The following is a 27774-nucleotide window of genomic DNA, read 5'->3' on the forward strand; positions in this document are numbered from 1 at the left end:
TCTGTAGCATCTGTGTGTGACTAATAGATGGAAAAAGTGAAGCTGATTCATACTCCCTTGGTTAATTAAATTGAGCAAAAATGCCAGACATTTGCTACTTCCTTCTTCTCTGACTTTATTATTCACATGTTTTTCCACCTCTATTTTATGATAATAAGCTGAATATCATTTTATAACATTAGCATACTAACACTGAAATAGCAAGGCAAACATGGCAAACAAATATTATTCCCACTTGCCCTCTAGTGGACAGAACATATAAGAACCACATGCTGACAGTAATACTCATTTTATTACTGACAGCCCTGCGTTGAGGATGATAGCATGTTCATGCTACATTAGCATTTTAAACCAAAACCCTGCTTTACAGCTTCACAGAGCAGATATACTATACTACTAGTCCTGTTATGAAATATTAATTAATAAAACAATTATCAATCAATTGAATGTATGTGTTTCTCTAACATTAAGATGAAGGGATGGGTTGAATGTGACCTCCTTTCATGTTGACTGATACAAAACTTGTGAATCAAACCCTCTAACGTCAGGTAACAAGGTAAAAGTGTGTGTGTATGTGTGTGTGTGTGTGTGTGTGAGAGAGAGAGAGAGAGAGAGGGAGAGAGAGAGCTGAAAATCCTGGTTATAGACAGGATTTAAATTTCTACCAGTGCAGGAAAACCTGACAGTGTGATGTAAACTGTTCCACAGCAGGGGGGCAACAATGGAAAATGTTCCCTAGTCCTTGGATTCTAACTTGGACAACAAGAAGGAGAAACTTCAGCAGAGTGTCCGTGAGGTAAATTGCTGGCTGAAGAGGTCAGAAAAATAAACAAAAACTAAAGAACATGACTTTGAATAAAAGATTGCACAGAGCAAAGTCACTGTGAATTTACTCAATCGTCCTCCTTACTTACTTACTGTAGCCTACACATTCACTGTGGTTTGACATTCAATTACCTTTGTCTTTCTATTGTAGGTTAAGCAACTTTAATGTGCACATACTGTATAAGCATACATTTAGTGTGAGTGTACTGTATGTGTGCACTGTTGGAGAGATGACTCCATGTTTCTCTGTTCAACTCACGCATGTATATGTGGCTGCCACAGTGGTGACAGTGCCACCATGAATTAGACCAATCATTCCAATGACTGGGCTGAGACCCACAGGAATTTTGGGTCGTGAGACTTTGTTTTCCAGCGTTTTAAAATGTAAGAAATAACATATATGCATACAATTAAGTTGAAATTCAGTGGACACAGATATATCCTTTAGAAATGTCCATGAAAATTACAGTGAAAATGGTCATATTATGCACAAATGTACTCTTATCACAATGCACTATATTGAGAATTTGGTCATCTTTAAACGGGTATAATAATAATGATAATAATATGTTGTTATTTTTATTATAATAGCATATTATTATTGTTATTATAATAATAGTGGGAACAGTAAAACGGCATTTAAATTAAATTAAATTTAAATAAAACATTAATGAGTTAAAATAAAACTAAAACTAAATAATGATAATGAAATAATTTTAAAAAATGGAGGAGAAATGAAAAAAACACAAGAGAGTGACTCGTTCTGTGGCCAATTAGTTTGTACATTGCGCCCTCTTGTGGTGGACAGTGATGGCAGTGTACTTCCGCCATTGCTTACGCAATATCCGGTTGTGATGCAGCCATTTTGTCTGCTCGGGTAAGTCTACCCCGACGGTAACGAACTGAGTTCCACCCTTAGAAACAATTTTAAATGTTGTTGCCGCTTTCTCAGTTTGCGCTTTATTTCATCTGAATAAAGCATAAAATTTAAATATCAATTTTACATGTCAGAAGAGGGCCCCCCTCTTTGAGATAAACCCTTATTATACGGAAAACCCGTGTGTGAGCGGCGTAGACATGTCGTGTGAAGAAAGCTACTTGGCTATCATTCGCTATCTGACTGATGAGCGGGAGCCGTACGCGCCGGGGACGCCGGGAAACACCAAGAGGAAAATACGCAAAGCAGCGGCCTGCTACGTGGTGAGGAACGGAACTCTGTTTTATCAGAGGCGCTTGAAGGGCCAGAATGATTTCACAGAGCTGGAGGTGGTGCTGCAGGACGGCCGGAGGAAGGAACTCATCAACCAGGCGCACATCACGGAAGAAGGGGAGCATCTGAACCAGCAACTCACCTGGGAGTGCATCTCTCAGAAGTACTGGTGGAGAGGTGAGGCACACCGGGGCTGAGTTCGGGACCTGCTGTCACCGAGAGGCAGATAGAGCCACTGGTGAACTGGTGTTTACATACGTCAGGGATTCATTTACACGTTGACCACCAGCATCTCCACCATCACAAACTAAACTTCTCTCGGTCTCCATCTAGTGGCTGAAGTGAAGCTTGCTCTTTCTGTGTGTTACCTTTTCATAATTGCATGTGAACGAACCACTTCCTATTTCTTACTTTCATTTAGAGACCAAGCAAATAATTCAAACTAATAATGTCAAAGATAAAGCTTTTACAGCCCCACTAGGAATGGATTTGAAATATTTAGATCCAATATTGATTATCATGTTAAAAAACTTGAATTAAGTAAGGGACACATTTTAAAGCGAATTAAAGTGTATTTTCAGACTGTAAAAATGGTATATCAACACATATTTAATTTTTTTTATTATATCAGGATAAATATTTTTATTATCTCCACCAAGAAGTTTATGCTTTGGCAGCGTTTGAGTTGCTTCATGTAAACGCTAAAGGAAAGACAGATTTGGATGTAAATGTATGGGGATATAAAGCCAAGGAGGGAATAGTTAACTAGACTGGTAGACTTTGATGGTGATCCGGTTTTGGATTCTCTGCATTTGCCCAACCCGAAGCCTTGCTATGATTTAGTTGACCTTTGTTGATGTTGTATATATACTGGATGCAGTAAAACTCATTGGTACATTCATTTTTGTGATAATGCAGGTATCCAGAAGCATGTGAAAGACTACATCAGAGAGTGCACTCAGTGTCTGAGCAGGAGGACGACTGATGACGGTTCTGGACCTCGACTCTATTCCCAGGGGAGGAGACACAAAGGGAATGCCAACATGAATGAAGAGGACGAGGATGAAGAAGAAGAGGACGCAGATGATGCTTTAGTCTTCTCTGACTCTTCCTCTCATCTGAGATCCAAGTTGTCGAAAACGCCGGCCAAGCATGAACTTGTGTTTGTAAGAAATTTATTTTCCCCCAATAACAAAAATGGTGGGACTTTTTTTAAAGGTCTCTTGTTAATGTTGTGGGGCTATGTGCTTTCCAGGTGGACAGTAAGGGTGAGGTGAATCAGTTCCTGCCCAAACATGGTCAAACCATATTAGGCAAACTCAACCAGCAACGTCTCAGCAATCAGTTCTGCGACATCACCCTGTTGATTGAGGGTGAGGAGTACCGAGCGCACAAAGCTGTGCTGGCAGCATGCAGCGAATACTTCCACGAGCTCTTTTTTGAGAAGGGAGCTGCAACCACACATGAAGCTGTGGTTGACCTCTCTGGTGAGTTTCACTTTGTTTCATTCTGTGCAGATTTTTCTGTTTGTCCGCTCAGTTTTTAAACTCCCGCCCTTTCTCTCTCTCCAGGTTTCACCAAAGCCAGCTTCCTCCCACTGCTTGACTTTGCATACACTTCCATGCTCACGTTTAATTTTTGCTATATGGCAGAGATTGCCAGCCTTGCCCGGCATTTGCTGATGACTGAGGTGCTCCAGATTTGCGAGTCTGTACATAAGCAGGTGGAGGAACAGAAGCTGACGGTGTATCAAAGAGGAGACGTGCATACTGTGGTGTCGAGCCAGCTGGCTCCTGAGGAGGGCGCTAAGGATGAGTCTGGTGCGTACGTCGTGGCTATAGAGACTGACGACAGTGGAGTGGTCACCCACAGTGCTGTTGCTGTAACTGGCGAGTCCTTGGCTTTTGTTACACCTTCCAAAGAGGCTTACATCGAGCAGCCACTGGCAGTTGTTACGGAAGCGATAGAGGAAAGCAAAGTACAAGGAGGGGAGGCGGGTGATGGCGAAACAGTGACTCTGATTGCTCACAGTGGACATGCCGAGCCGGGAGAGACTGTCACTTTGATCTCACGCAGTGAAGAAGGAGCAGAGGGGGAGACGATGACTGTGGTCACCCACAGCGGTCAGGCCGGAGCCAGCGAGTCCCTCGCCATGGTGTCAGCCTGCCTGGCACTGGAGCAGCCACAGGTCGCTGAAGCTGAAGCCTTTGTACTGAATGTGGAGGCAGACAAAGTTAACCCCTCAGAGGTCATCAAACTGGCAGCTGAGGCAGCAATATTGACTCCAGAGATTGTGGATTCAGCGCCGATCCCTCAGAAACGCAAGCGAGGTCGTCCAGCCAAGGCCAAGAAGGAGGTTGAGTTTGAGGAGTATGTACCCATGGAGGAGGAAGACCCTTCTGCTAACGAAGGCCTTGCAGACAAACAAGGGGCGGGGTCAGATGACCCAAACAAAAGACGGCTTCGTCAGCGATCTATCGGTGAGGGTGGTTATGCTCGTCTCCATATGGGGCTGGAGGGTGAAGAGGAGGTGAAGATGAGCACAAACCTGCCTCGTGCCACAACCCCTAAGGTACATAATTACACTATAATACGCTTACCATTTACTCAATGTTGTGTTTTGTTCTGCAGATCAATTGAAAAGTTAATTGAAATGGGGACAGAAGTAAAAAAAATACAAAATAGTAACTTCCAGATTATTGGCGTGAGCTTCCTGTTGTTGTTTTCGTTTTTTTCTCCAGCACAGCGTAAAAGAGTCATTTTTACACATCATCACATTTTCATGAATGTATTTTCAGGTCGGTCCAAAGCCTGGGAAGAGAGGAAGACCACCAAAGCAACCAGCCGAGATTCCACCTGAAGGACAGTCTGACTCTGGCGCGGAACCAGAGGCCAACGCCGTGGAGAGCATGGTGGCTGCAGAGGTGATCACAGAAGAGGCTGCAGCAAAGTCGACAGAGCCAGAGACTGAAATGAGCCACGACCAGCTCCCTGCAGAGAGCAATGCTGATGGAGCGCACACGTGTTCCGAGTGTGGCATGTCCTTTCAAAGACGCTACTCCCTGATCATGCACACGTTAAAGCATGAAAAGTCCCGTGGATACAAATGCAGTGTAAGTACCGGAATTTGGCAGCATGTCATAGGGCTTTCACTTTTTCCAAAAATAATACTTGAATGAATATTATGTGACACGCTATACCATCATTTCACTCACACACGTACAAACATCATATTATTTATATTCTAATATAACAAGTAATATAAATATCATGTTTATAATACTCCTAAAGTGGAACTTTGCAAATGTGGTTGGCTTTTGGTCTTTTTCTTGATGGAGCTCCTCCTTGTGTCTACCGCTTTATTCACACTGTAATTTCTTTTTTGTCCCTTCAGCTGTGTAGTAAAGAGTTCCAGTATGCTGCCTCGCTCCGCGCCCACCTGGCTCGGCACAAGCAGCAGAGCAGCCAGCGAACTTCCATGGCCATAACTTCTGCACACCAGAGCTCCGAGGCGAAGGTGGACGGCAATTTGGATGATAAGACTTCATCGACGCCCACCAGGAGAGAGTTTGTGTGCGACATCTGCAACAAGACCTTGCCTAAGCTGTACTCTCTGCGGATCCACATGCTGAGTCACACGGGCGTGCGGCCTCACTCCTGTAAGGTCTGTGGGAAGACGTTCACCCACAAACACAGTCTGAAGATGCACCGGGCACTGCACGACGTCACCAAACAGTTCCGGTGTGAATTCTGTTTGAAGACTTTTGTGAGCAAGAGGAACATGGAGGAGCACACCACCCTTCACACAGGTACTTACACACTGTGTTGTTGTTTTTTTAAGGACTAATTCAAATTATCTGATAAAGTGGTGATTTTTTTGGTTGCAGTTGAGTCAAACCGTTCATTGCTTTCCATGAAATTCATCTGTAGGTGAATCAAAGTACCTGTGCAACACGTGTGGAGCAACATTTCACCGAGCCTCAGCTCTGAGCAAACACATGAAGAAGCACCAGCCCAAACCAGACGTCCGTCCATTCGCGTGTGCTCAGTGAGTAACGCTTCAGCTTCACATCCATGTGCTTAAAACTGTATTGTACTCATTCGTCTTCATTCCCCTCCTGCAGCTGTGATAAGAGATTCTATGAAGCCAAAGATCTCCAGCAGCACATGAACAAGCACATGGGCCTGAAGCCCTTCCAGTGCCAGGTGTGTGGGAAGTGCTACAGCTGGAAGAAAGATTGGTACTCCCATGTCAAGTCCCACAGTGTAGCTGAGCCCTACAAGTAAGTCTCAAGATGCATACGGACATGCACTGAAGTCCAGATTTAGTTTTTTGAGATTGTCTGGAGCAGTCGTATGAGAGAAAGCAAAAGTCACTTTGTCAAATTTCACTTCATGTACATCCTATACCATTAGTCCTGTATCAAACCTTTTTAAGTTCACTATACATGTGCTTCTACACTTGGAGTGGTCAGTCAAGAACGTCTCTTTAATATCAAACATGTATGTCTGGTGTCTTCAGGTGCAATGTGTGTGGGAAGGAGTTCTTTGAGAAGGCTCTGTTCCGGAGACACGTCAAAAAGGCCACGCATGGGAAGAAGGGCCGAATCAAGCAGAACCTGGAGAGAGAGTGCGAGCAGTGTGGAAGAAAGTTCACTCAGCTCCGAGAGTACAGACGCCACATCAACAACCACCAGGGTAAGATTCTGACTTCCTTTGTTTCTGACGACTGACCTTATTCCTATAATACACGTTACATCTCACAGAGAAAAGTCTGATTAGGACTCATAACTCTACATTTAATTCATTGCTGGATATGATAATTAAATTTAAGACAAGTTCATGTCTCGCAGAGACATGCAGACATGTCACACACACTTGATCTCTGCCTGATCACAGCCACTCCTGTCAATCAGAGAGCAGAATGTGGTAACAGCAGGAATACAACACTTGTTCACTGGTTAAGAAGAGTGAGAATGAAATAGAGAAATACAACATTAAATAAACAATGGGACAAAGGTCAAAGACAGCACTGCTACAATAACAAAAGCTCAACAGTAGACCTGTAGATCATGCACCTGGTTTTGCACATCCTTCCTGTGTCACCGGGGCTTCACCTGCTGAAAGATTGTATAATGTATATGATTCCTTTGACACCAATTCATGTTCTTCTGTCCACTGACTGTGATGATTGTTCAAGTTAGGTACTACCCTGGAGTCCATCATGTCTGTTTGTTAAGTCACGGCACAAATGTATGGATCTACTGTGATCACCTAATCTGAAGATCGTGTTGTTGGGATTGATCAGATCAGCCAGAGAAATTGTTTTTATGGCAGCGTCTTAATCTGATAATTGTCTTGTTCTGGTCTTAATCAGAATTGTTTTTGGTGCTGATTATTTTTCTTGCCCCGCTCTCTAGGAGTGAAGCCATTTGAATGTCTGACCTGTGGCGTCGCCTGGGCCGACGCCCGCTCCCTAAAGCGTCACGTCCGCACGCACACGGGAGAGCGGCCCTACGTGTGCCCCATGTGCCAGGAGGCGCACATCGACGCGCGCACTCTGCGTAAACACATGGCCAAGTACCACAGTGACAACCTGCCCAGCAAGATCATGCTGGAGAAGGACACCCTACAGTTCCACAACCAGGGCACACAGGTGGAGCACGCCGTCAGCATCCTGGCGTCTGACCTGCCCCCCGAGCTCCGCCCCGCACAGCAGCCGCCCGCAGAGGAAATAGAAACAGTGCTGATCACAGAGGAGACGATCGAGGCGGTGGAGGCTGTTCAGGCCGCCAGCGAAGGCTCAGTGGCCACGCTGTCCGATCAGGGCATCATGCAGGTTGTGAACTACGTCCTGGCACAGCAGGCGCTTACGGGGACCAAAGTCGAAGAAGAAGAAGAAGAAGAACCCGAGGTTATTCAGACCATGGAGGTGGAGGTGGCTCATGTGGCCGAGGTCGAGTAGCTCTTTGCCAGAGAGAAAGATTCTCTCACCAAGACTGATCAGCATTTGTCACATTCTGTATAAAGTGTAACACAGTGTAAAAAGATGCTTATTTTTCTGGACATGTACATAATGTAAGTGAACCATGAGCTTTGTATTTACTCAGACCTGTATGATTGATGAGCTGACATTCACATTCTGGTGTGTGTGTGAATAGGTAAATGGTAAAACAAAGATTGTTCATAAGCAATGAGCTGATGAATTAAAGTTAGAAATAGGAAACAAGGTTTTGGCCTAAATGTGTTTCACCTCAACACAGAAGAGCTGAGGTGTTTCGTTCTATTAAAGCTCACAGCATGTACTCCCTCCTGGTGTCAGTTTGAAGAATGAGCAAATTAAACAAAGTGCTTTACGTTTACCTCGATCATCAACATTTCTTTCCTCTTCACATTTGACATTTAAGAATTTTACAAAAAGATAACCACATTTTATAGTTATCTGAACAATATCTTTACCAACTATTTTGTAAATTTTACCCAATGTGGGGCTTATAAAAGATTATCTTATCTTTTCATATCGAGCACCTTTCAAAACTCTAACAAACAATGCAACTGACAACATGACAACAACATGATATTGCTAACCCAGCAAAAACTTCTAAAATGTAACAAAAGTTCCAAGCCCATCAAATATTTTATGTATGTTATACAATTAATGTGAGTTTAAGCCAATATGTAAACGCTGATATAGGACTGAATTTAAAAGTAGTTCCCTCAAATTGACAATTTTAACCACTTTATTAGGTTTGTTTCTTAATAAACATTACCTTGGTATAGTTAGGCATAAAATAAATACGTGTTAATATAGAAAGCTACAATAATTAGTATCATAGTCATGATTTAGAAGAAAAAAAGGCAGTTATTACTAAGGCATAAAAATGTGCAATGTGAAGAAACAAACAAAACATATGAATTTTTAAAAGTATAATAATGATATATTAGTGACATTATAGAAAGATTGCACGTCTGTCATAAAAAAAGTAAGCACTTATGTAACTTATTTTTCCGAGCTTTCCCGAAGAACACAAAAGGCAACACGAGTAAAAAAAATGGGATAGACGGATGTAAATGGGCTTTAGTTTTCGAAGCGTTGTCTTGCAGGTAAAACCTCCCCCTTGTCGTTTAACTATGTCAGAAAGACCACATAACAGCTGGTTTATTGGATTCTGGTTGTACGTTTATCGCTGTGGTTACAGTTACGTGCTCACATTCAATCTATCAAAGGACAGGCGATTTGACAGTGCAAGAAAATGTCACCTGCGAAACACAGCTCAGGACAAAATAGCGACAATTCTTTTAACCGGAAGCGGATGTTGTTGTCGTTATCATCGTAGCAGCATCCGGAATTGAGAGCTGCCTAGCTTGACCAAACTGCTGTTACGGTGAAATGATCCACTTCACACCTGAAAGGACAGGGCGGCGGTAGAGAATGGGCCTGCTACCAAACAATGGCCGCGGTTTTTGTCGATTCGTGTCGTGTTATTGGTCTGTCCGTGGGCATCAGCTCGACTAGTTAGCACAGCGGGCTAACTGGCCGATTAAACACTGACAAGTGCTCTCGAGAGGTGACGGGGGATAAAAACCTGTGGTAAGAAGAGAAAATCATTAACTTTATACGTAACGTGATTTTCTCTTCTCATAACAGGCGGATAACTGGAGCTAGTATGATCGGGAACTTCTTAATGACGGTTGTTGTCTTTGTTGGCTTCTGGTTTTAAATGTCTGAAGGTGGTAGATGTAGACAATGACCTGATGACACAACAGACAAGATAACACACGACGCTGCTCTGCTTTGGTTTTATAGTTTGACTCTTGTTACCGGAAGTCTACAAGAAGAGAATATGGATATCTTAATTATCATGTTTACATAGCTGATGAGTGATTGCACCTAACCGGTCTGCTCTGGTTATATGGGTGATTCGTGTTTTGAACGTGAACGTGTCACATGTCCTGTGTCGTGGATAAGGTCCGGGTGACAGCGTGGAAAAGCAAACAGGTGTGACAGAACATCCTGGGCCAGTTAACTTCATTTGCACTTACTTACATTTACACATGATCTGCTTACTTGAACACAACATTCCTTTAGAGAATATTCAATTGTGATTTAGATTTTTATGTCAGCTGAGAAACAGCTAAAGCGTAAGTGGCAAAGTTTGTGCTTTTTCGTCTTGGATTGTTTTGTAAACTCTGTAGATGGATTATAGCTTAAATGGGTTGCCTTAGGGGAGTTCTTTTGGTGTAACATTAGTACTGTATGGTTACGGTGGTAAGTGGTTAATGAATAAGACTGAACCATTTAGAGGAAAAGGGATTTTTCCTATCTTTCCGATCTTGTGATTTTCTTTACAATACAAACGTCAGTTCAATATTCAGTGCATTATACATTGAAACAGGTGGTGAGGCATTAATGCAAGGCATCTAAAAATAGACTCTTCTCACTAATGCAAAGAAGTGAAACTCGTTTCCAACATGTTAGTTTTGTTTAAGCTGATGTAGCGCACAGAACATTTTAATTGCAGCCAGTGCAATAATGAGTGGGTATTAGCGCAGTGACTGACTGAGAGCCAAGTAGTTGTATGCTGTGACCCTGTCTACCTACCACAATGCCACCGGTACTGTTCTTACTGGTGCTGTCCGGAGCGATGTTCACTCTTGGACAGTCCATGACTCGGGAGGAGAAGCAACAGTTGAAGTGAGTTCAACACAAACACAGCACTTAAAAACATGTTTTCCCTCCTGTGATGATGCAACACAGGCTGACTAATCTAATCTTCTGCTCCCTTCTCGTAGGAACCAAGTTGTTGAGATGTTTGACCACGCGTATCAAAACTATATGGTAAGCTCTTGTCCTGAACAAAGTCAAACTGAGTTGTTTGATTTTCTTCTGGCCTTGCGTCTTTCAAGCTAGTATTAGGTCTGTTACCGAATCATCTAATCACAAGTATTCATTATTTAGACGTTAGTTCAGTGGAAGGTTGTGGGTTCCCACCTCTGCTCGTCTTCATGCTGATGTGTCCTTGGGCAAGACACTTAACCCTATGTTGCTCCTGTGAATTGGTATGAAAGATTTGTGATAGAAAATACAGTAGATGTATAAAACTGTGAGTGGATGGGTGAATTGCAAAAACTGTAGTGTAAAGCCGTTTTGAGTGGTCATCAAGAGTAGAAAATACAGACCATTTCCCAGTGTAGCGTTTTTGCTTCTGCCTTCCCTCGATCATTTCCAATGTAAAAAAACAACCCTCTGTGTCACCACAGACACGAAAACAAAACACTGCTCTACTGAGAAACACAGTCGTGTGGAGCTGATGGTCTCAATCAAGAATGTGTGAAATCATTTGACAACGATTTAGATGTAACAGACACAGTTACACATTACAGCTTTAAATATAAGATAAATTTCGAGGCTCCAACACTGACCCTCCGCTCCACCCAATTCCCTAGGTCAATCTCAGCAAATATGTTTTACTGCAGCTGTGTCAGCCTTCAGATTGCTCATATCATGTATATATTAAAATGTTTGTGATGAAATTCCTCAGACGAAGAAGAGTGAAGAACTCGGTAAAGAACTGTGAGTTTGTTTGTGTTTCCCAGGACCATGCGTACCCGGCAGATGAGCTGATGCCTCTGACGTGCAGAGGAAGAGTACGTGGGCTTGAACCCAGTCGAGGTGACGTAGACGACGCTTTGGGAAAGTGAGTGACAAACTATACTCGTTTGTGGCATTGAAATAATTAAAGTAATGGTTTGACAGAGCCGTGACGAGAGTTTAAAACCACAAATACGACCACACCTGCTATAGCTTTTTTCCCACACTCATGTCTTCTGTGGAAGGTGGAAGCCAGTTCAACATGTCCATGCCAAAAAGCCTTTGGTGTATGATTCATTCCATTAAGTAATTACAGACTCGTAGACAATTAAAAAAAACAGTACATAGGAAAACAATGCAACACAAAAAAAAAGAAGTAAGAATATGCTTTTATAACTCAGGCAGGTACAGTTGCCTTTGACACTTATGACCTGCATGACTGAGTACTTTCATAGACAAAATGCTTTTATAGTTATTAAGTTATAAATAGTTCATCTCTGTCCTTTTCTAGGTTCTCACTGACCCTAATTGATACTCTGGATACTCTGGTGGTGAGTGTTTTGCATTTTGTTGTCATTGCTGTTGTCTCTTGGTAGCGCTACATTTAAAAAAAAAAAAAAAAAAGAATGTTGTGATAAATGTCTTTTTAAAAAAAGGACGAGGACCATGAAAGTTTCAGTGAGCATTACTCGCTGTACATTGTTCTTTTTCCAGACTGAAGTGGTTTATAATTGAGCTTATTGTTAATAAACCATGTTTTGCTTATGTTTACCAGCTTTTAAATAAGACGACAGAGTTTGAGGCTGCAGTGAGGAGAGTCCTGTCGGACGTGAGGCTGGATAATGACATTGTTGTGTCAGTCTTTGAAACCAACATTCGAGTCCTTGGGTAAGATTGGACTGTACTGTCAACAAAATATGCTGCAGCGTATGTCAACTTTGTTTTCCGATAAGAACTAAACAAAACTGTTTAGGTTAAAATTAAGCGAAAGAGAAAGGAAATCTGTGCATTGTGTTTAACTTTGTTGCTTGTGTGTGTGTGTGTGTGTGTGTGTGTGTGTGTGTGTCTGTGTGTGTTTTCAGAGGTTTGTTAGGAGGCCACTCCATGGCTGTGATGCTGAAGGAAGGAGGTCAGAGCATGCAGTGGTACCAGGATGAGCTCCTGCATATGGCCAAAGACATGGGTCTTCGACTGCTGCCGGCCTTCAACACCAGCAGTGGCCTGCCGTATCCTCGGGTGAGAATGAGACACACCCACAAGCACTGGTTTCAAGTTTTGTTTCTTTGCAACTTGTGAACATAACAATGAAATGAGGGTGATGAAAAACCAGGACTCTCGGGGTAGAATCTAAGGACAAAAAGACATACAAGATCAGCATTTACATGCATGTTAAAAGTCTGATTTTAGTCAGACTAAGACAATAATTTGGTTTTCTCAATGTCATATCAGCACGTTAGTCCAACTAAAATCGAGCTAGTCTTAGTCAGACTAACAAACCTGGATAATGCGATTCATAGTCCTATTACTCCTGCATGTATACGCTTAGTCGCACTGGAGTCGGACATGGCGTTCGATATAAAGAGGTAAATAAGGTTGAAATGGCACAATAATATTTATGGGAAAAAAGTTATATATTTATATAGAGTCAATTTAGGGCTGCTGGATGTTATGACCAAAACATTATCTTCTGTTATATTATATTGCTATTGAAGAAATTGTCATTGGGACTTATATTGTTATTAAATGTTTGCCCAGGTCCTAAGTCTAAGGTGATACTGTAATAAAACTACTTTATTGTTCTGATTGGAAGAGGAAACATACCCCTGATTGAGTCATTGCTTGGTAAGGAACGATAAATATTATGATGTATTGTTGAGACACAGCCCAAGTCTGTATGTTGAAAATGATTGAAATTGAATGAATATGAATGAATTCATTCAGTTAGTTGAAATATTACACATTTGCGTTGACATTTGCTCGCAGTGTGTCTATGTTTCCATTTTCTGCTTCATTACTCGGCACACACGCTGTCACTCACCACCTTTTAAATGCTTTTTTGGCTGACTAGTTTTCAGACACATCATCTCTTGGCAGTCCAAATGCATCTCTAAAACTTTTCTTTTATTGCTGTCTGATTACCAGGTGAATTTGAAATACGGTGTGAGGGGTCCTGAGACTAGAACGGGCACAGAGACGGAGACTTGCACTGCGTGTGCAGGAACCATGATCCTTGAGTTTGCTGCCTTAAGTCGCTTTACTGGGGACCCAGTGTTTGAGGTATGTACATTTTGCTCTCATACCTACGTTAATATGTTGTTGTCATTTATGATTTTGTGTTAGTTTTTTAAATTTTTTGTCATCGCAAATACTTTCATCATTGTGTTATTTATATATGTGTTCAATATGATAATTGATATGCCCCGTAAAATATCAATATTTTAATTAACAAATGAATGAGCGCTAAAGTAAACAGTGTCATGGTTGGCACTCTTGCCTTTGCGGCAAAAAGACGGAAAGACAGAAAAAGGGAAAAAGGGGCCTTTCTGCATGGAGTTTGCATGTTCTTCCCGTGTGTGTGGGTTTTCCAAAAACATGCAATATGGGGATTAGGTAAAATTGGACTCTTAATTGACCATAGGTGTGGCAGTGAATGGTTGTTTGTCTCTATACTGGCAAACTTTCCAGGGAGTACCCCGCCTTTCACCGTATGTCAGCTGAGATTGGCACAGTGCCCCCGCGAGCCTCATGTGGAGGATAAAGTGGTAGAAGATGAGTGAGTGAGAGTAACGCACACAGACCCTGCTTGTCTCACTTGCCGGGCGTTGCTAGTTGATGTCTCCTCGTGGTGGCGGTGAGTTTACAGCCAGATAATGGTGGAGAAAGCTACTTTGAGCCCCATCCACGTTCAATATTTAGACTTTATGCACTTTTTTCTTCATGTTGTGAATAAATAGAGAAATCCTGCACTTTTAACTTTTCACAGATGTTTTGTTTTCTTGAGTTAGACGTATATTGTGATTTACCGCTATATGATTGTCTTGCTTTATATTGATTATCACAGAATCGTATCTGGATCTTATTGGTATCGAGTATTGTATCATATTGTGAGGTACCCTGTGATTCCCACTCCTACAATGAACTGCAGAATTTTAAGGCAAGCGACAAGATCCTGAATCCCAGATCTCTCTGTTTCTTTTCTAGTTTCACCAATCATGTTTAAACTGCAGGTTTTGGTTGTAGCGTGAAAATAAAATGCTGAGAGAATACATTGACCTGAAATGCATCAGTTATCTGGTTTTAAATGTATGTGCATTAGAGTTGTAGTCGGGCCTTGAAAGTTAGACCCGACGAGGCCCAAGCCCAACAGAACTCGGCCCGAGCCTGACAAGTACATTTTGATTGACAGCTTTTTAAAAGCCCAAAGCTATTTTCAGCCCGACATTATTCAAATGTGCGCACGCACACAACTCTTTTGCCTTTTTGTCAAGAATGAGTCATTTATACATTTACATAGGCCAACAAGAAATAAAATAAGTCCTCTGTTAACGCCGTAACATCTCAGCATTCTAAATAGCCCTAGGAGGAGGAGAGCTCTGGGTCTCAACTCTCCACATCTGGTGCACCTGCAGCCATGGCTTGCAGAAGAGTGCGGGCATGAGCATGTACGGCATTCCTGTCTGAGTTGCGATCTTGTGCAGGTCCTGTATTATCACTTTACGACCGAACCCGTCGGGTCCTTCAGCTCTGATCTGCATATAGTTGTTATTAGAAATTAGTCAGGGAAAGTGCTACATTCAGTTGCAATTCAATTACTCTCTCTAATTCTTTTTTCTTTTCCACTTGATTACATTTTTATAAGCAGAACTATTGAAATATTGAAACAAATAAAAGATTGGGTTTCCTGGAATATGTCTTCTGCAGAAAGGTATTTCCCTATCACCACTGTCAACAAGCTTTTACTGGTTAATTGTTAAATCAGCTTTTAAAGTAGACTTTTATCTGCTCCATGTTATCTGTAGTCCAGGTTACACGTTGTTGTTTTATTATACTTGAACACCATTGACAGACGTTGTCTATTTGTCTCTTTCTCACAAAGGTGAAATCTCTCTCTGAGAACCTTTGTTCTTGTTTGGTGGTCAAAGCTCACCGTACTTTTATAAAAATGATTTAAGTCAAGTATTGAATTGGTAATTATGGTAGCATTATTCAAAGACTTCAAATAACCTTCAGCAAACTTCCATGTTAATCTGGACAGACAAATTGCAGTGTCACTGGTTTACATAGATAATTTGACCACAAGTCAAAAAGTCTAGTCTTTGTTTACATATTTATAACGTGTTGTGTAACTGAGCACTGACAGTTGTTTTATAATGAGATTAATTATAGTCTGTCTGTCTATTTTTATCTTGGTAATTCCTTACTCTAAAATACGGATTTGAAGCAGAACTCTTTATACATTTTATATCTTAGTATCAATATCTTTCCATGATGAGTTGCCAGCAAAAATAAAATGCCTTGCAATTACCTCAATGGACTTTGACCACCATCAATCATGTAGCGTTTGTCAAAACATCTACTGAAATATAAAAGCTTCCTTGTGTCAAACCTGAATTAAAATGAATTAAATGAGTGCATTTTATTCAAGAGGATTTAATGAAAACTAACTGTGTTTTTATATTTCTCCCTGTGTTACTGCATTAGAGTGTGGGACTCATTTATTTTCTGGCAGTAGTAGACTGCTGAACAAGCATATAGTTAATCACAGTAATCATTCTAACTGTGGCCAGCGACTGCAGATTGACTTTTTTTTACTTTTTTAAACAGTTTCTTCCCTCCCTTTCACACACACACACACACACACACACAGGCCCATGCCCGGAGAGCCATGGACTTCCTGTGGGAGAAGAGACAGCGGAACAGCAACCTGGTTGGGACCACCATCAACATACATAATGGAGAGTGGGTCCGACGAGGTGAGAGAGTGAGAGAGAGAGGGCACAAGGAGGGTGTGAGGGAGATGAGAGGTGAAAATGCAGACGTTATCTGTGTTATTGTCCTTGTTTGGCTAGACAGGGAGTGAGGGGGTAAAAACAAACAAACAACATTTTTTTGTCATTTATTATTTATTTTTGTCTTATCCAATGAAGTAATGTGTGATTTATTTATTTATTTATTTATTTATTTTTTGTTCCTGCGTCTGCAGACAGTGGAGTCGGAGCGGGAATTGACTCGTACTATGAATACCTGCTAAAGGCCTATGTCCTCTTGGGAGACGACCTCTTTCTGCAGCGGTTCAATATCGTAAGAACACACAATGCTCGTAATTCGACCTCCTCATAAAGCAGTGTTCTCTATTTCCATTTGTGCAACAGGATTCTGTGTAGTCTTACAGCACATGAACCTGAACACGACTGTCTTTTTACAGGTTCATTATTTTCATTTGGTGCGCTAATAGAATAGTATTTATAAAGGCTGTCATTTTTATTGAATTGAAATATTCAGTACATGTACAAGTTGTGGCATTGAATCATTTCCCATAGCAAATCCCACGCACCCCTACTGCCATACCATTCTGATGAGCATTTTATTTAATATATGTGAGCATTTTTATTGGAAATGTAAATAAAAAGGAAAAACCTGAAAAACACAACATAATATGTACTCTACATTCAGAGCTTAATTGAACAAACATTTTCTCTTCATGTCACAAACCCTGATAAATCCTTGTATACGTTTATTTTAGCACTATGCATCTATAATGAAGTACATCAGCCAGCCTCCTCTGCTTCTGGATGTCCACATTCACAAACCTCTGCTTCCTGCTCGGACCTGGATGGACTCTCTGCTGGCCTTCTTCCCTGGACTGCAGGTAAAAACTGGTTCACCCTGGATGACACTCTTTCTGTCCCCAAAGACTCCAGTATCTTTTTCACATTTCATATTTTGCATGTCCCAGGTGCTGAAAGGAGATATCCGTCCTGCGATCGAGACCCATGAGATGTTGTATCAAGTTACCAAGAAGCACAACTTCCTCCCAGAGGTAAACTCTTACAAAATAAGTCTCATGTTCTCCCTGCCCCACAATGAGTTGGACTATTTGACTTCAAAGGATAGTTCAGGACTTTCGGAGCAGGGTGTATGAGGCCCTTACACATTTAATTCTTCCACACAGGTGATTGTTCTCTGCCTGTTCCTTGTGTGGGTGTGAGTTTTATACAACATTTCTGTGACCAGGAACAATGAGAAAAAAAGTATTTAGCCACTTAACAAAAGGCTGACCTGTTTAAAATCTATGTCAAGTGTCTCAACAGTATGTTTATTGCTTTACCTTGTTGTGAGACAGCCTTTGTAAAACATTCACCTCCCCAGCACCCGAGTCTTTTGTCAAACTAATTTATTTTAGCTCACAAGACACAAGAGTTGCTGCTCTAATGCTGCATGTTTGGTCAGAGTGCCGTCACATGAAGAGGCATGAGCAAAAGTCTCGACGCAAGAATCAAACAATGAACGACCAATGCCGAACTGTAGATCAGTTAAAGAGACTTAAAAATCCTGAAAACGTGTTAATCTCCAACATTTATCATGGAAATGTCTAAAATCTCAAAGTCTGGTGTATTTAGCGACAGCACTGCTGAAAGCCTGCGATCGTGACTGTGTCAGACGGCGTCTGTGCTCTGGTCGTGGACGAAGTACTGAACAATTCTTTGAACAAACCTTTTTAATCAACTCGTTCTAACGATTCAGCACACCGAAAACAACTGCTTTACAAGTCACGAGTCACTAGTGTGTGTGTGTGTTGCGTGTAAAACAGAGTAACTGCAATTTCATGCAGCTGTGCAGTGATGATTCTGCCCATGTTGAGCTACTATATTGTAATGGAAAACCAACCAAACCGTGTAGAGACGAGCCGTGCCCAGGCGAGGTGAGCTGGGACCATTTAGTGGAAAAAACTACATAAATAATGACAACAGTTGCCCAACAACTCCTGGGTTCGGTTTTTAGGCCCCATCCTATGGAGTCGCTTTCCATTGTTTTGCTGATGATGTGCAAATTTATCAGCCTCTAAAATCTCTCCAGCCCTTATTTGACTGTATCAGTGAAATTAAAACATAGATGACTATAAACGTCCAAGGAGAATAAAACAGAAGTCATAGTGTTTGGACACCCTGATCGAGTGGATGTTGGTGCGTTGGGTCCTTCAGCCCTAGAAATCCACTTGTCAGCTAAGAGCCTTGGTGTCCACTTTGACAGTGCTTTTAAATGTGATAAACAGATCTCATCAGTCGTCAAGTCTAACAGCTAAGGCTTATCACCAAGGTGAAGGCCTGTCTTCCTCGTTAAGTGTTTTGTCTCTTTTTATTATGTTGTTTTTTTACTAAAATATTCCTTGTTTTTTGAAGCCTGAGTTTTATGCAGTTTTCGCTTGGCCTTTCTGGTGTAATTACAGCGCTTGTGATCGTGTCTTCACCCCATCTTTCTTCTCCATCTGTCCCCAGGCTTTCACTACTGATTTCAGGGTCCACTGGGCCCAACATCCCCTGAGACCTGAGTTTGCAGAGAGCACCTACTTCCTATACAAGGTAATCCATCAAGCAAGCTTCACATACAGCAGATTTTTCTCTTTTCATCAACACATTCCACTATCTCAAAATGTCTTACTGCTTTTAAGCACCCTCTAGCAAACAGGCTGATTAATTAATATTCATAATTGTTAAAAAAAAAAAAATTGTGTAAAAAATTTAAATGAGGAACATGGGGAACCCTGTGATAATATGTCTAGTGCCCTTCAGAGTTGATGTACTGTCCTCTGTTCCAACCACAGTCTGTCTTCTCTTTCTCCAAGGCCACAGGAGACTCTTATTACCTGGAGGCAGGGCGCACCATCCTGGACAACCTCAATCGCTTTGCTCGTGTTCCCTGCGGCTTTGCTGCAATGAAGGATGTGCGCACAGGCAGCCACGAGGATCGGTGAGAAAACAAGAACTCAACATCATTTATTGGAAGATAAAATCACATTCAGAGTTCAGGTGGTACGAGAGCACATATGGTGAAAATGACTCGGTGTACTTGCACATAAAAAAGACATAAAAACTGAAACAAATAAGTTAAAAAAAATTACTTTACCACAAACATATATAGGCCTATTTTCAGTTTGTATGTACAAGTGTTAAATATGATTATGACTTGCTCAACAGACTAAACTGCAACTTTATAAATTCAAATACAACTGAGATGTGCTTGATGTACCGTAGCATCAGATTCACAGTCCTAGAAATAATGACATGTAAAACATTTTATTTATATGCAAATGAATTGATTGAATTGATGAAGTGTTGTTTATTGATTACTGGATACAAAAGACCTGAGACCAGCTAATATTAAAATCTCAAGACTTATATTTAAGAAATAAATATTCAACAAACATGAGAGCACGACAGATTTCTGTTTAATGTCGTTAATTAAAGCTGTGATATCGCTGATCACTAATTCCACAGTGACTTTTCAGCATAATGTAAATCAAGTGATCTGAGGGAGAACTAGACTTACACGCCTCCTTTAATAAGAGACTTTAAGGAGCTCAGAGAAAGATGATGCCTCCCATTGGCTGTTCTACTAAGCAGCTGCCCGTACATGTCACATCAGTGGAAAGGTTGCTCTTCCAGCATTGACAACAACAACCTGTGCTGCAACCTGAAATATGAAAAAGGTCAGACGATAAATGTCAAGTATTTAATGATCTGGGGAATTCAAATTTTGAACCGTTTTTTTCTAGTTGTAAAGGTTTTTGTGTTGACATTTACATTATAACGCAGCTACATTTAGAAATATATATCTTATACAGAACCTTTTTTGGGTTGTTTTTTTCTCAGGATGGACTCGTTCTTCCTCGCTGAGATGTTCAAATACCTGTTCCTGCTGTTTGCTGAACCCGAGGACCTACCTTTCGATGTGGAGGACTACGTTTTCACAACTGAGGCACACTTGCTTCCTCTGTCCCTCTCGGCCGCAGCCTCTCACTCTTCATCTGTCTCATCAAACGGAACGGTAATCAATGTGATTCAGTGTCAGAGTGATGAAGGTGATTATTCATTCCTGTATTGAACAAAACCTTTCATACACTTCAGTCAGAGGAGGAGCTGGACGACTCGAACTTTGATTGGACCTGCCCTAACACCCGCCTTCTGTTTCCTGACCCCGCCTTCCCTCGTAACCTGAGAGACCCGATCCGAAGTGCTGTAGACAAGAGCTGCCCACGTCCTCCTACTAACCGGTATACAGTATAAATGAATACAGACATTACCTGGTTATATTATCCGTTATTGTCCATTTTCCCCTGACTGCTGTACCTCTTCATCTTTCATAACCTCTTCTTCCCCCTCGCCTTCGTCTCAGGGAGCCTGGTATCGGTCGTCCTCCTTTGAGGGCTCAGGACTTTATGGCTAACAACCCCGAACATCTGGAGCTGCTGAGGAGGATGGGAGTCAGTCTCATCCACCTGAAGGATGGCAGGGTGCAACTGGTGCAACATGCTACACAGGTACAACCATAGAGAAACAAGGATAAATAAACAAAAATACACAAAGTAATTCTTAAAGCTGCAACAGACAGCTTTTTTAAATAGACTTAAATTGCTATTTCACAAATTTGAATTATGTTGATCCTTGTGTTGCCCCACTTTCATTATGTCAATCTCTTTGCTACAGAGATGACCTTTTTTTGCAGAAAGAAAGTGTGTTATTCTGTGTTTCCATTGTGACTGAGAACAGTACCTTTACTTGGTAGACGGGGTGTGGGCCTTGTCGGTGATATACTGTATGTAGTGTGACATCATACTGATATGACGTCAACACAACGGACAATAATAGAGGAGCAGCTCTTTATTTCCTGCTCGGTTTGTGGCTGTTTGTCTCAACAAGTCGTCAAGCTTTGAATGAGAATAGACTGCAGGCATTTGACTCGATTTCCATGGGATATTGACATTGATCGCAAGCGAGTGACGTTTTCCTGTCACCCAATCAGCCGACTGTCGTGGGTGAAGCCGGTGTAGCTCCACCCTGACTGTATCGTATCATTTTACTCTGGTGGTGCCAAAGAATGACAATATGTCAGGATCACACCACAAAACCCGCTCAGAACAAGCATAAAAGACCAAGTGATTGGAATCCAAAGGTAACGGATTCCAACACTAAATATCTTTAGTATCTTGTATGTTTTACACACTTCCATTGTGATGTGTTCTTTGGAGGAGAAGAATAATGGAACGTTAATCATAATTTTAAGATGTGGAGTGACTGCAGGTCTGGGATAATGTCCTCTCTGGCATTAGGAGGGTCACTTATGGCGTATTTCCACCAGCTCTACTTGAAAATTTAAGAATATTGTGATATATTATTATTATTATTATTATTATTATTATTATTATTATTATTGTTGAATTATGAACTTGCTTCTGGAAAACACAAAGACTGCATATCACGTTGTTGCATTTGCCTCGAGCAGCTGGTTTCTGGATCAATTCCCAGTCCAAACCATTCACTGTTTGTCTCACTTGTTATCTCTCACTCACCTGTCTCTCCTTCACTGTGGTCTATTAAAAACAAATGCAAAATGACACAAATTCATCAAAACATGATGTGCTTCTTGCTTTTAAATGTTAAAACTGCAAGGAAACACACAGTGAGCCGTCAGTGAGCTGTCATTCTTTCCGTCCTGTCCTTTCAAACATCTCTCTTTCGTCCTCTGCACACCTAGGCGGTGAGTGCTGTCGCAGCAGAAGATGGCGTACGTTTCATGCAGGAGATGATGGAGCTGTCCAGCCAGCAGCAGAAAGAGCAGCTGCCTCCCAGAGCCATTCAGATTGTCTCACATCCGTTCTTTGGCAGAGTCGTGCTGACCGCCGGCCCAGCTCAGTTTGGCACAGACTTGTCCAAAAGTTCCACAGGGGTAAGTGGGTTTTCATAGCTGCATCAAGCTGCCAGGCTGGAAATGGGCACTTGACTGTCATCCCATTTGTTTTTCCTAAGAGTGCCACTCACTTTTCCGCTGTGTTTTTGAGAGGGAACTTCCTCTTGCAGAATATTTTCCTACATTTAAACAGGAGGAAAGACGACTCTGCTGTTTCAGCACAGAGGTGGACATGATGAAGGATCAGACTGCAGTTCTTCACACCACGTCATGTCAAAATCAACACTTCCCTCCTGTCCTTAGGTACGAGGTTTCGTGACTGTGGCTGAACCTTACAGCGGCTGCTCTGAGATCACCAATGCCGAGTATGTCCAGGGCCACATCGCTCTTCTCCAGAGGGGTCAGTGCATGTTTGCAGAAAAGGCTCGACACGTACAGAAGGCTGGCGCCATCGGAGGCATAGTCATCGGTGAGTGAACGAAGTTAAAGACGGAAGATGACTGCTCACTGACTAGATTAGTGCTCAATAAACAGATTATCTCAAAGACAGACTGTCCAAGGGTCCTGCATGTCACATGATGCCTGAATAATAAGGCAGATCTTCTGCCTCATTAACCTTTTAAATCCTTTGTCAAAATATTAGTCATTATTAATAGAGTAGACTTTACAGTATCAGGTTTGTTTTTTTATTGTATATTGTTGATTATTACAGACCAAAAACAGAAAGCTTTTTTTTAAAGGTTATGGTTATTCATTATCCTTAATTAAATCTCTCTTTCCTCTTCCAGATGACAACGATGGCAGCAGTAGTGACACCGCTCCCCTGTTTCAGATGGCCGGGGACGGCCGGAACACAGAAGACATCACTATGCCGCTCCTCTTCGTCTTCCACAAGGAGGGAAACATCCTGCTGGAGGCACTGAAAGTGTACAGGGAGGTGGAGGTGCTGCTGAGTGATAAGGCCAGAGACCGAGGTGTGACATTAATCCCTCATATGCCTGTATAATGTGTTTTTTTTTAGCTCTTCTATTTGTTTCACTTTATCTCTCTGGGTGAGATGGATCACGTCATTATACCAACAACTCTCGACTGACCGAGCCCCATTACGTGGTTGGCTTTATGAAATAAAGATGAGGTGTGGGGACATTATCTCAGATAATCGTGACTCATTCCAAAGTCGACCACCAGCTGGGGTTTAAATTGAGTATGGTGAAGATTTATACCTTTATCACTATGACATTGTCACTATTTTCCTCCTTTTCCCCCATTTGCCAAATCCCTCTCTTCCCTGTGGTGGACTGTAACAGTGCCTTTCCTCTCCTCTCTTTCTTTGTTTTTCTACTGTCGTCATAACCCTCACCTGTATGGAAAAGCAGCAGCCATATTTAAAGGTAAACCTCTTCCTGGCAGCCTGATCGAGGGCAGTAAGTATTATCTCCCTTTTTCCCCCCCTTTCTTTGTCTGTTACACAAAGTTTTTGTTCCCCCCCCATCCCAGTGTTTTCTCTCCTGGTGTTACATTTCTCCATTTCTCTCTTCCACACTTTGTTGTTTAACCACAGGATTCTGTGTGTGTTAGGTCCTGAAGCTTAGTGCAGGCACAGTTTTGTCATTTGTTATTTTTCCCCGTCTCTTCTTTCCTTTTTCTTCCCCTGGAGTGAGGCTGGACAGTGTAGCAGTGTTTCACCGCACAGTTTGCACCAACTGAATCTCATATTTCTTAATCAGGTTGTTTTTAGGGCTGCAACTATTGGTTATCTTTATTGTGGACGAGTTTCTCGATTATATTTTTGTCCACAGAATGTGGAATGGATATTTTCACCATTTTCTGACAAAGGACCAAAGAAACCACAAAATACCACTGTTCATATTTAGGAAGCTGAAATCAGAGTCGATGAATTGTTGCCTTACTTGTCTTGAATTTTTCCACATTTACTTGTTAAATGTTGCAGTTATAAAAGTCCTGTTTATTCTTAAGTAATAAAGGTGGAACAGGTCAGGGCATGTGTGCACCGAGGCATGAAGGCAAGTGACGGAAATAACGTTTGAGACACACATATCGATGGAAAATGTAGAGCTGGAGTACACCCTGCACCAGTAACACAGTGACGTCGTTGTTGTTGTTGTTTTTTCATTTATTTTTTCATTTGGTACGAGGCGAGCCAAGGGGTGGAGTGTTGAGTGCTGCAGCTCAGTTGTAGAATTGGTGAGAGACGACACAGGAGGTGGGCGGAGCTCGAGGGTGCGCCAGCATCATTGTTCCATTTTACTGTGCGGCAGCAAAAAGTGGTCGATAAAACGACAACCGTGCATGCATCATGTGTTGCACGGTGTTGCCGTTTTATCGACCACTTTTTATTTCAGCATCGTAGGTAACGCGAAATCTAAAATTTGTTACGCTAGTGTCAGAAATTGAGTCAGTTTAACAGTTTATATTCTTACCTAGAAGGCAAACGGTTGTTAACCTGTTCAAATGCAGCAATGTCGCCCCTCTTTGATTTAAGATTGTTAGTTTTTGCATGATTGCACGACATGACCTCAAGAATATCTGAGTAAAGAAATCGGTAAATGAAGGATTAAGCTATAGATCTGATGCTGGTGTGTGTAAAGATTTAAGTTTTTGTTTTTTTAAATCCAAACCCATCTGAAAACAATGACCCCAAAACCGTGACATGAACCAAACCACCTAATAAGTAATGTGGACGCTGCGTTAATCAGCATGTTTTTGTCATTCCTTATCAAAAATTCAATAATAACCTTTCAGCTTAATGTAAATCTAGTGATTCTTGAGAGCATGAGACTTCCACACCACTATCAGGCTGTTTCCAACCTTCAATCCAATCCCAATCTGCCTGGTGATAGGAGAGTTTGACCAATCACAGGGCGGTTCAGAGAGGGAGCGCGCTCCCCTTGGCTGTTCTGCCAAACACCTGCATGCACGCATCCCTTTGTTGGGAAGTCTAAGAGAGCGAGACGTTAAACAGGTGTCAGTATTGGCATTTCAAAGATGGAGAGATTGCCTCGAGTGACGTGTCTGAAGTAAAGTGCATGCATTTAGTCGTGCTTATCTAGCAGCAGGAGCTCAGGACCGAGAACCTTCATCCCACAACATTAGTCTTTAATCGCGATGGATGTGACTCAACAATTAGTTACTATTGTTCCATCTTAAAAAAAGAGCGACTGTTATAATGAAAATCAACATTGCTCTAATACAATTTGGATTTCTAAAAAGGCCTCATGACAACAATCTCTGTGGTCTATAGGTTTTCTCTGTGGCCACAAAGCCACTGTGACACAGTAGTGTGTCTACAGTCATTACATACCACTGGGTCTATTCCTTTGTATCATTAAAAAGCTCAGACTTGTTCCTTAACACATTCACAGTAAAGGCAGCAGGTCCGTTTTTAGTAACGGATGTAACAGATTAAAGTGACTTGTTTTAACCAGATGACTGCAGAATTCACATTTTTGCCAGATTTGTTTGCTCGGTTGTTTCTGGCTGTGCGGTTATGTGTGAGAGAGGCTTAGTCCTGTGGGAAACATGACTCACCATCAGCATCGTGCTGTTATGGTTGACAGCCTCTTGATGAAAACTGTTCTATTTTTGCCTGAGAATGGTCGCCACGGGGCATGTTGTATAGATTACCGAGTGCAGAGGAGGGAAAATTGTGTGTGTTTGTTTCCTGGCACATTTTTCTTGTATCAAGCTGTTCCGTCTCAACGCCCCTGCTTCCTTTTCAGGTGTGGATGTGCAAGAAGCAGAGGAGGACTGCGTAACGGAGGCAACGACTCCCTCCTCATTTGAATCCACCACCCAAACGAGTGCGGTGGAGCTGGATGAGTCTGTCTCGCCGGAGGTTACACCGTCACCGGAAACCAGTCCCGCAGAGGACACCAGTCCACCTGAAGAGGAAGCTGGTCCCGCAGAGGCGGAGCCTGATCTGGCTCAGCCCGAGGAGGAAAGAGACTCTGACAGGACAGAGGACTCGGAGGGCGACACAGACTCCAGCAGCCAGTCGGTGGATGAGCTGCTGGCTGACTGGCGGGAAGACTTGGAGGCTTTCCAGCAGATGGAGAAGGACGAGCTCTGACAGTAGTCGTTGCCTGTGACTGCGGTTTGAGCCCACAGTGTGAAGAAATCCCACCAGGGGAGTGCTTCTTCTCACCAACCTCAATCTGAAGAACTTTAAAGGAAAGTGGGGAGGTGGTACTTCGTGCCAAGGCAGACCACATACTGTATCTGTGTCTCTGGACCATGACAAACGTCTCTCAAGCCTGGTAGATAATAGTTGAGAGATCAGGGCTCTTACCTCACTTTCTCACATTTTTGCTTGGTCTCTATGCATTTCTGGCTCTTTTATTTTCCTCTCAACTGAGCACTGGTCCAACAGCCACGTTGTGATTAATGAATTTAATCCCTTGACCAATTTATTTAAAGGTGATGATGAATTGTGATGATATAATTACGTGCTGTCCCTCATGGTCTCGAGTCTTATCGTATGTACACAATGATGTGACCTGAAGACTCATGCAGGGACGAAAAATAAGCTGCAGGATTTTTTTAATGGCTTTATGTTAGAAGAACTTAACACCAACTCTCTCTCTCTGTCTGTCTTTGAGATACATGAAGTCAAATGTAAATATGTAATTGTCAAGATATATATGGACTGAAAGACTATTAGTGCTGTTCACTCAGGTTCTGGTTCTCCTCAGCCAACAACCTCTGGACCACATCGGGTGGAGCGGTCACACCCTCAGCAGCATCCACAGACTGCCACAAGGGGGCACTGTATGATCTGTCATGATGTAACACGCTGGCAGAACGGAAGGAGCAACAATGTCAAAAGCCAATAAAATGAACTTGATGAAATTAAATTTAAAATATGAGAGGAAAATGGTGAAGACTGCGCTTCATTCTTTGAATTCATGCTGGATGTTTGGTTTAGATCAGTGGTTCCAAACATTTCACAGTCCCGTAACCCTTCACACAACTGACCTCCAGCCATGTACCCCCCACTCCCACACTTGTCTGTGTGTACCAGTTTGGGAATCACTGGTTTAGACATAAATGTTCAAAAACAAAAAAAGATCACATCATATGACGTTGCCTGTGGAGTTTCAGAGGTAATGCGTGACAACTTTCACTTTTACAGGAACATGGAATAAATGAGTTAGAGGTGCGAGGTTATTTTTCAGCACACCTGTTTCTGTAAACAGTGGGTGGACGTCAATAAGGTGACTCG

General features: G+C 42.0%; 2 protein-coding genes across 4 annotated transcripts; both read left to right on the forward strand.

Moving 5' to 3' along the window:
- The first annotated feature begins 1687 nt into the window (after positions 1-1687).
- On the forward strand, positions 1688-8397 carry zbtb11 (zinc finger and BTB domain containing 11). Its single transcript, XM_058639142.1, has 10 exons — positions 1688-2212; positions 2954-3201; positions 3291-3522; positions 3607-4607; positions 4834-5148; positions 5430-5844; positions 5966-6083; positions 6160-6318; positions 6558-6733; positions 7456-8397. Exons 1-10 carry the CDS (start codon positions 1903-1905, stop codon positions 7998-8000), a joined length of 3519 nt encoding a protein of 1172 aa, XP_058495125.1. The 5' UTR covers positions 1688-1902; the 3' UTR covers positions 8001-8397.
- Positions 8398-9351: 954 nt separating this feature from the next.
- Positions 9352-27426, forward strand: edem3 (ER degradation enhancer, mannosidase alpha-like 3). 3 transcript variants are annotated; one of them, XM_058637637.1, is made up of 21 exons: positions 9352-10730; positions 10829-10874; positions 11633-11733; positions 12139-12178; positions 12403-12515; positions 12710-12863; positions 13770-13904; positions 16495-16600; positions 16831-16928; positions 17371-17496; positions 17584-17667; positions 19124-19207; positions 19471-19595; positions 20498-20672; positions 20753-20898; positions 21021-21165; positions 22380-22571; positions 22836-23001; positions 23321-23506; positions 23909-23956; positions 26273-27426. In XM_058637637.1, exons 1-21 carry the CDS (start codon positions 10642-10644, stop codon positions 26620-26622), a joined length of 2709 nt encoding a protein of 902 aa, XP_058493620.1. In that variant the 5' UTR covers positions 9352-10641; the 3' UTR covers positions 26623-27426. The 3 variants fall into 3 exon arrangements, with proteins under 3 accessions (XP_058493620.1, XP_058493621.1, XP_058493622.1); XM_058637638.1 differs by having other exon boundaries at positions 23909-23923; XM_058637639.1 differs by lacking the exon at positions 23909-23956 and having other exon boundaries at positions 9353-10730.
- The last annotated feature ends 348 nt before the right edge of the window (positions 27427-27774 follow it).

Source organism: Solea solea, chromosome 9, assembly GCF_958295425.1.
Source record: "Solea solea chromosome 9, fSolSol10.1, whole genome shotgun sequence".
In the NCBI taxonomy this organism is placed as follows: domain Eukaryota; kingdom Metazoa; phylum Chordata; class Actinopteri; order Pleuronectiformes; family Soleidae; genus Solea; species Solea solea.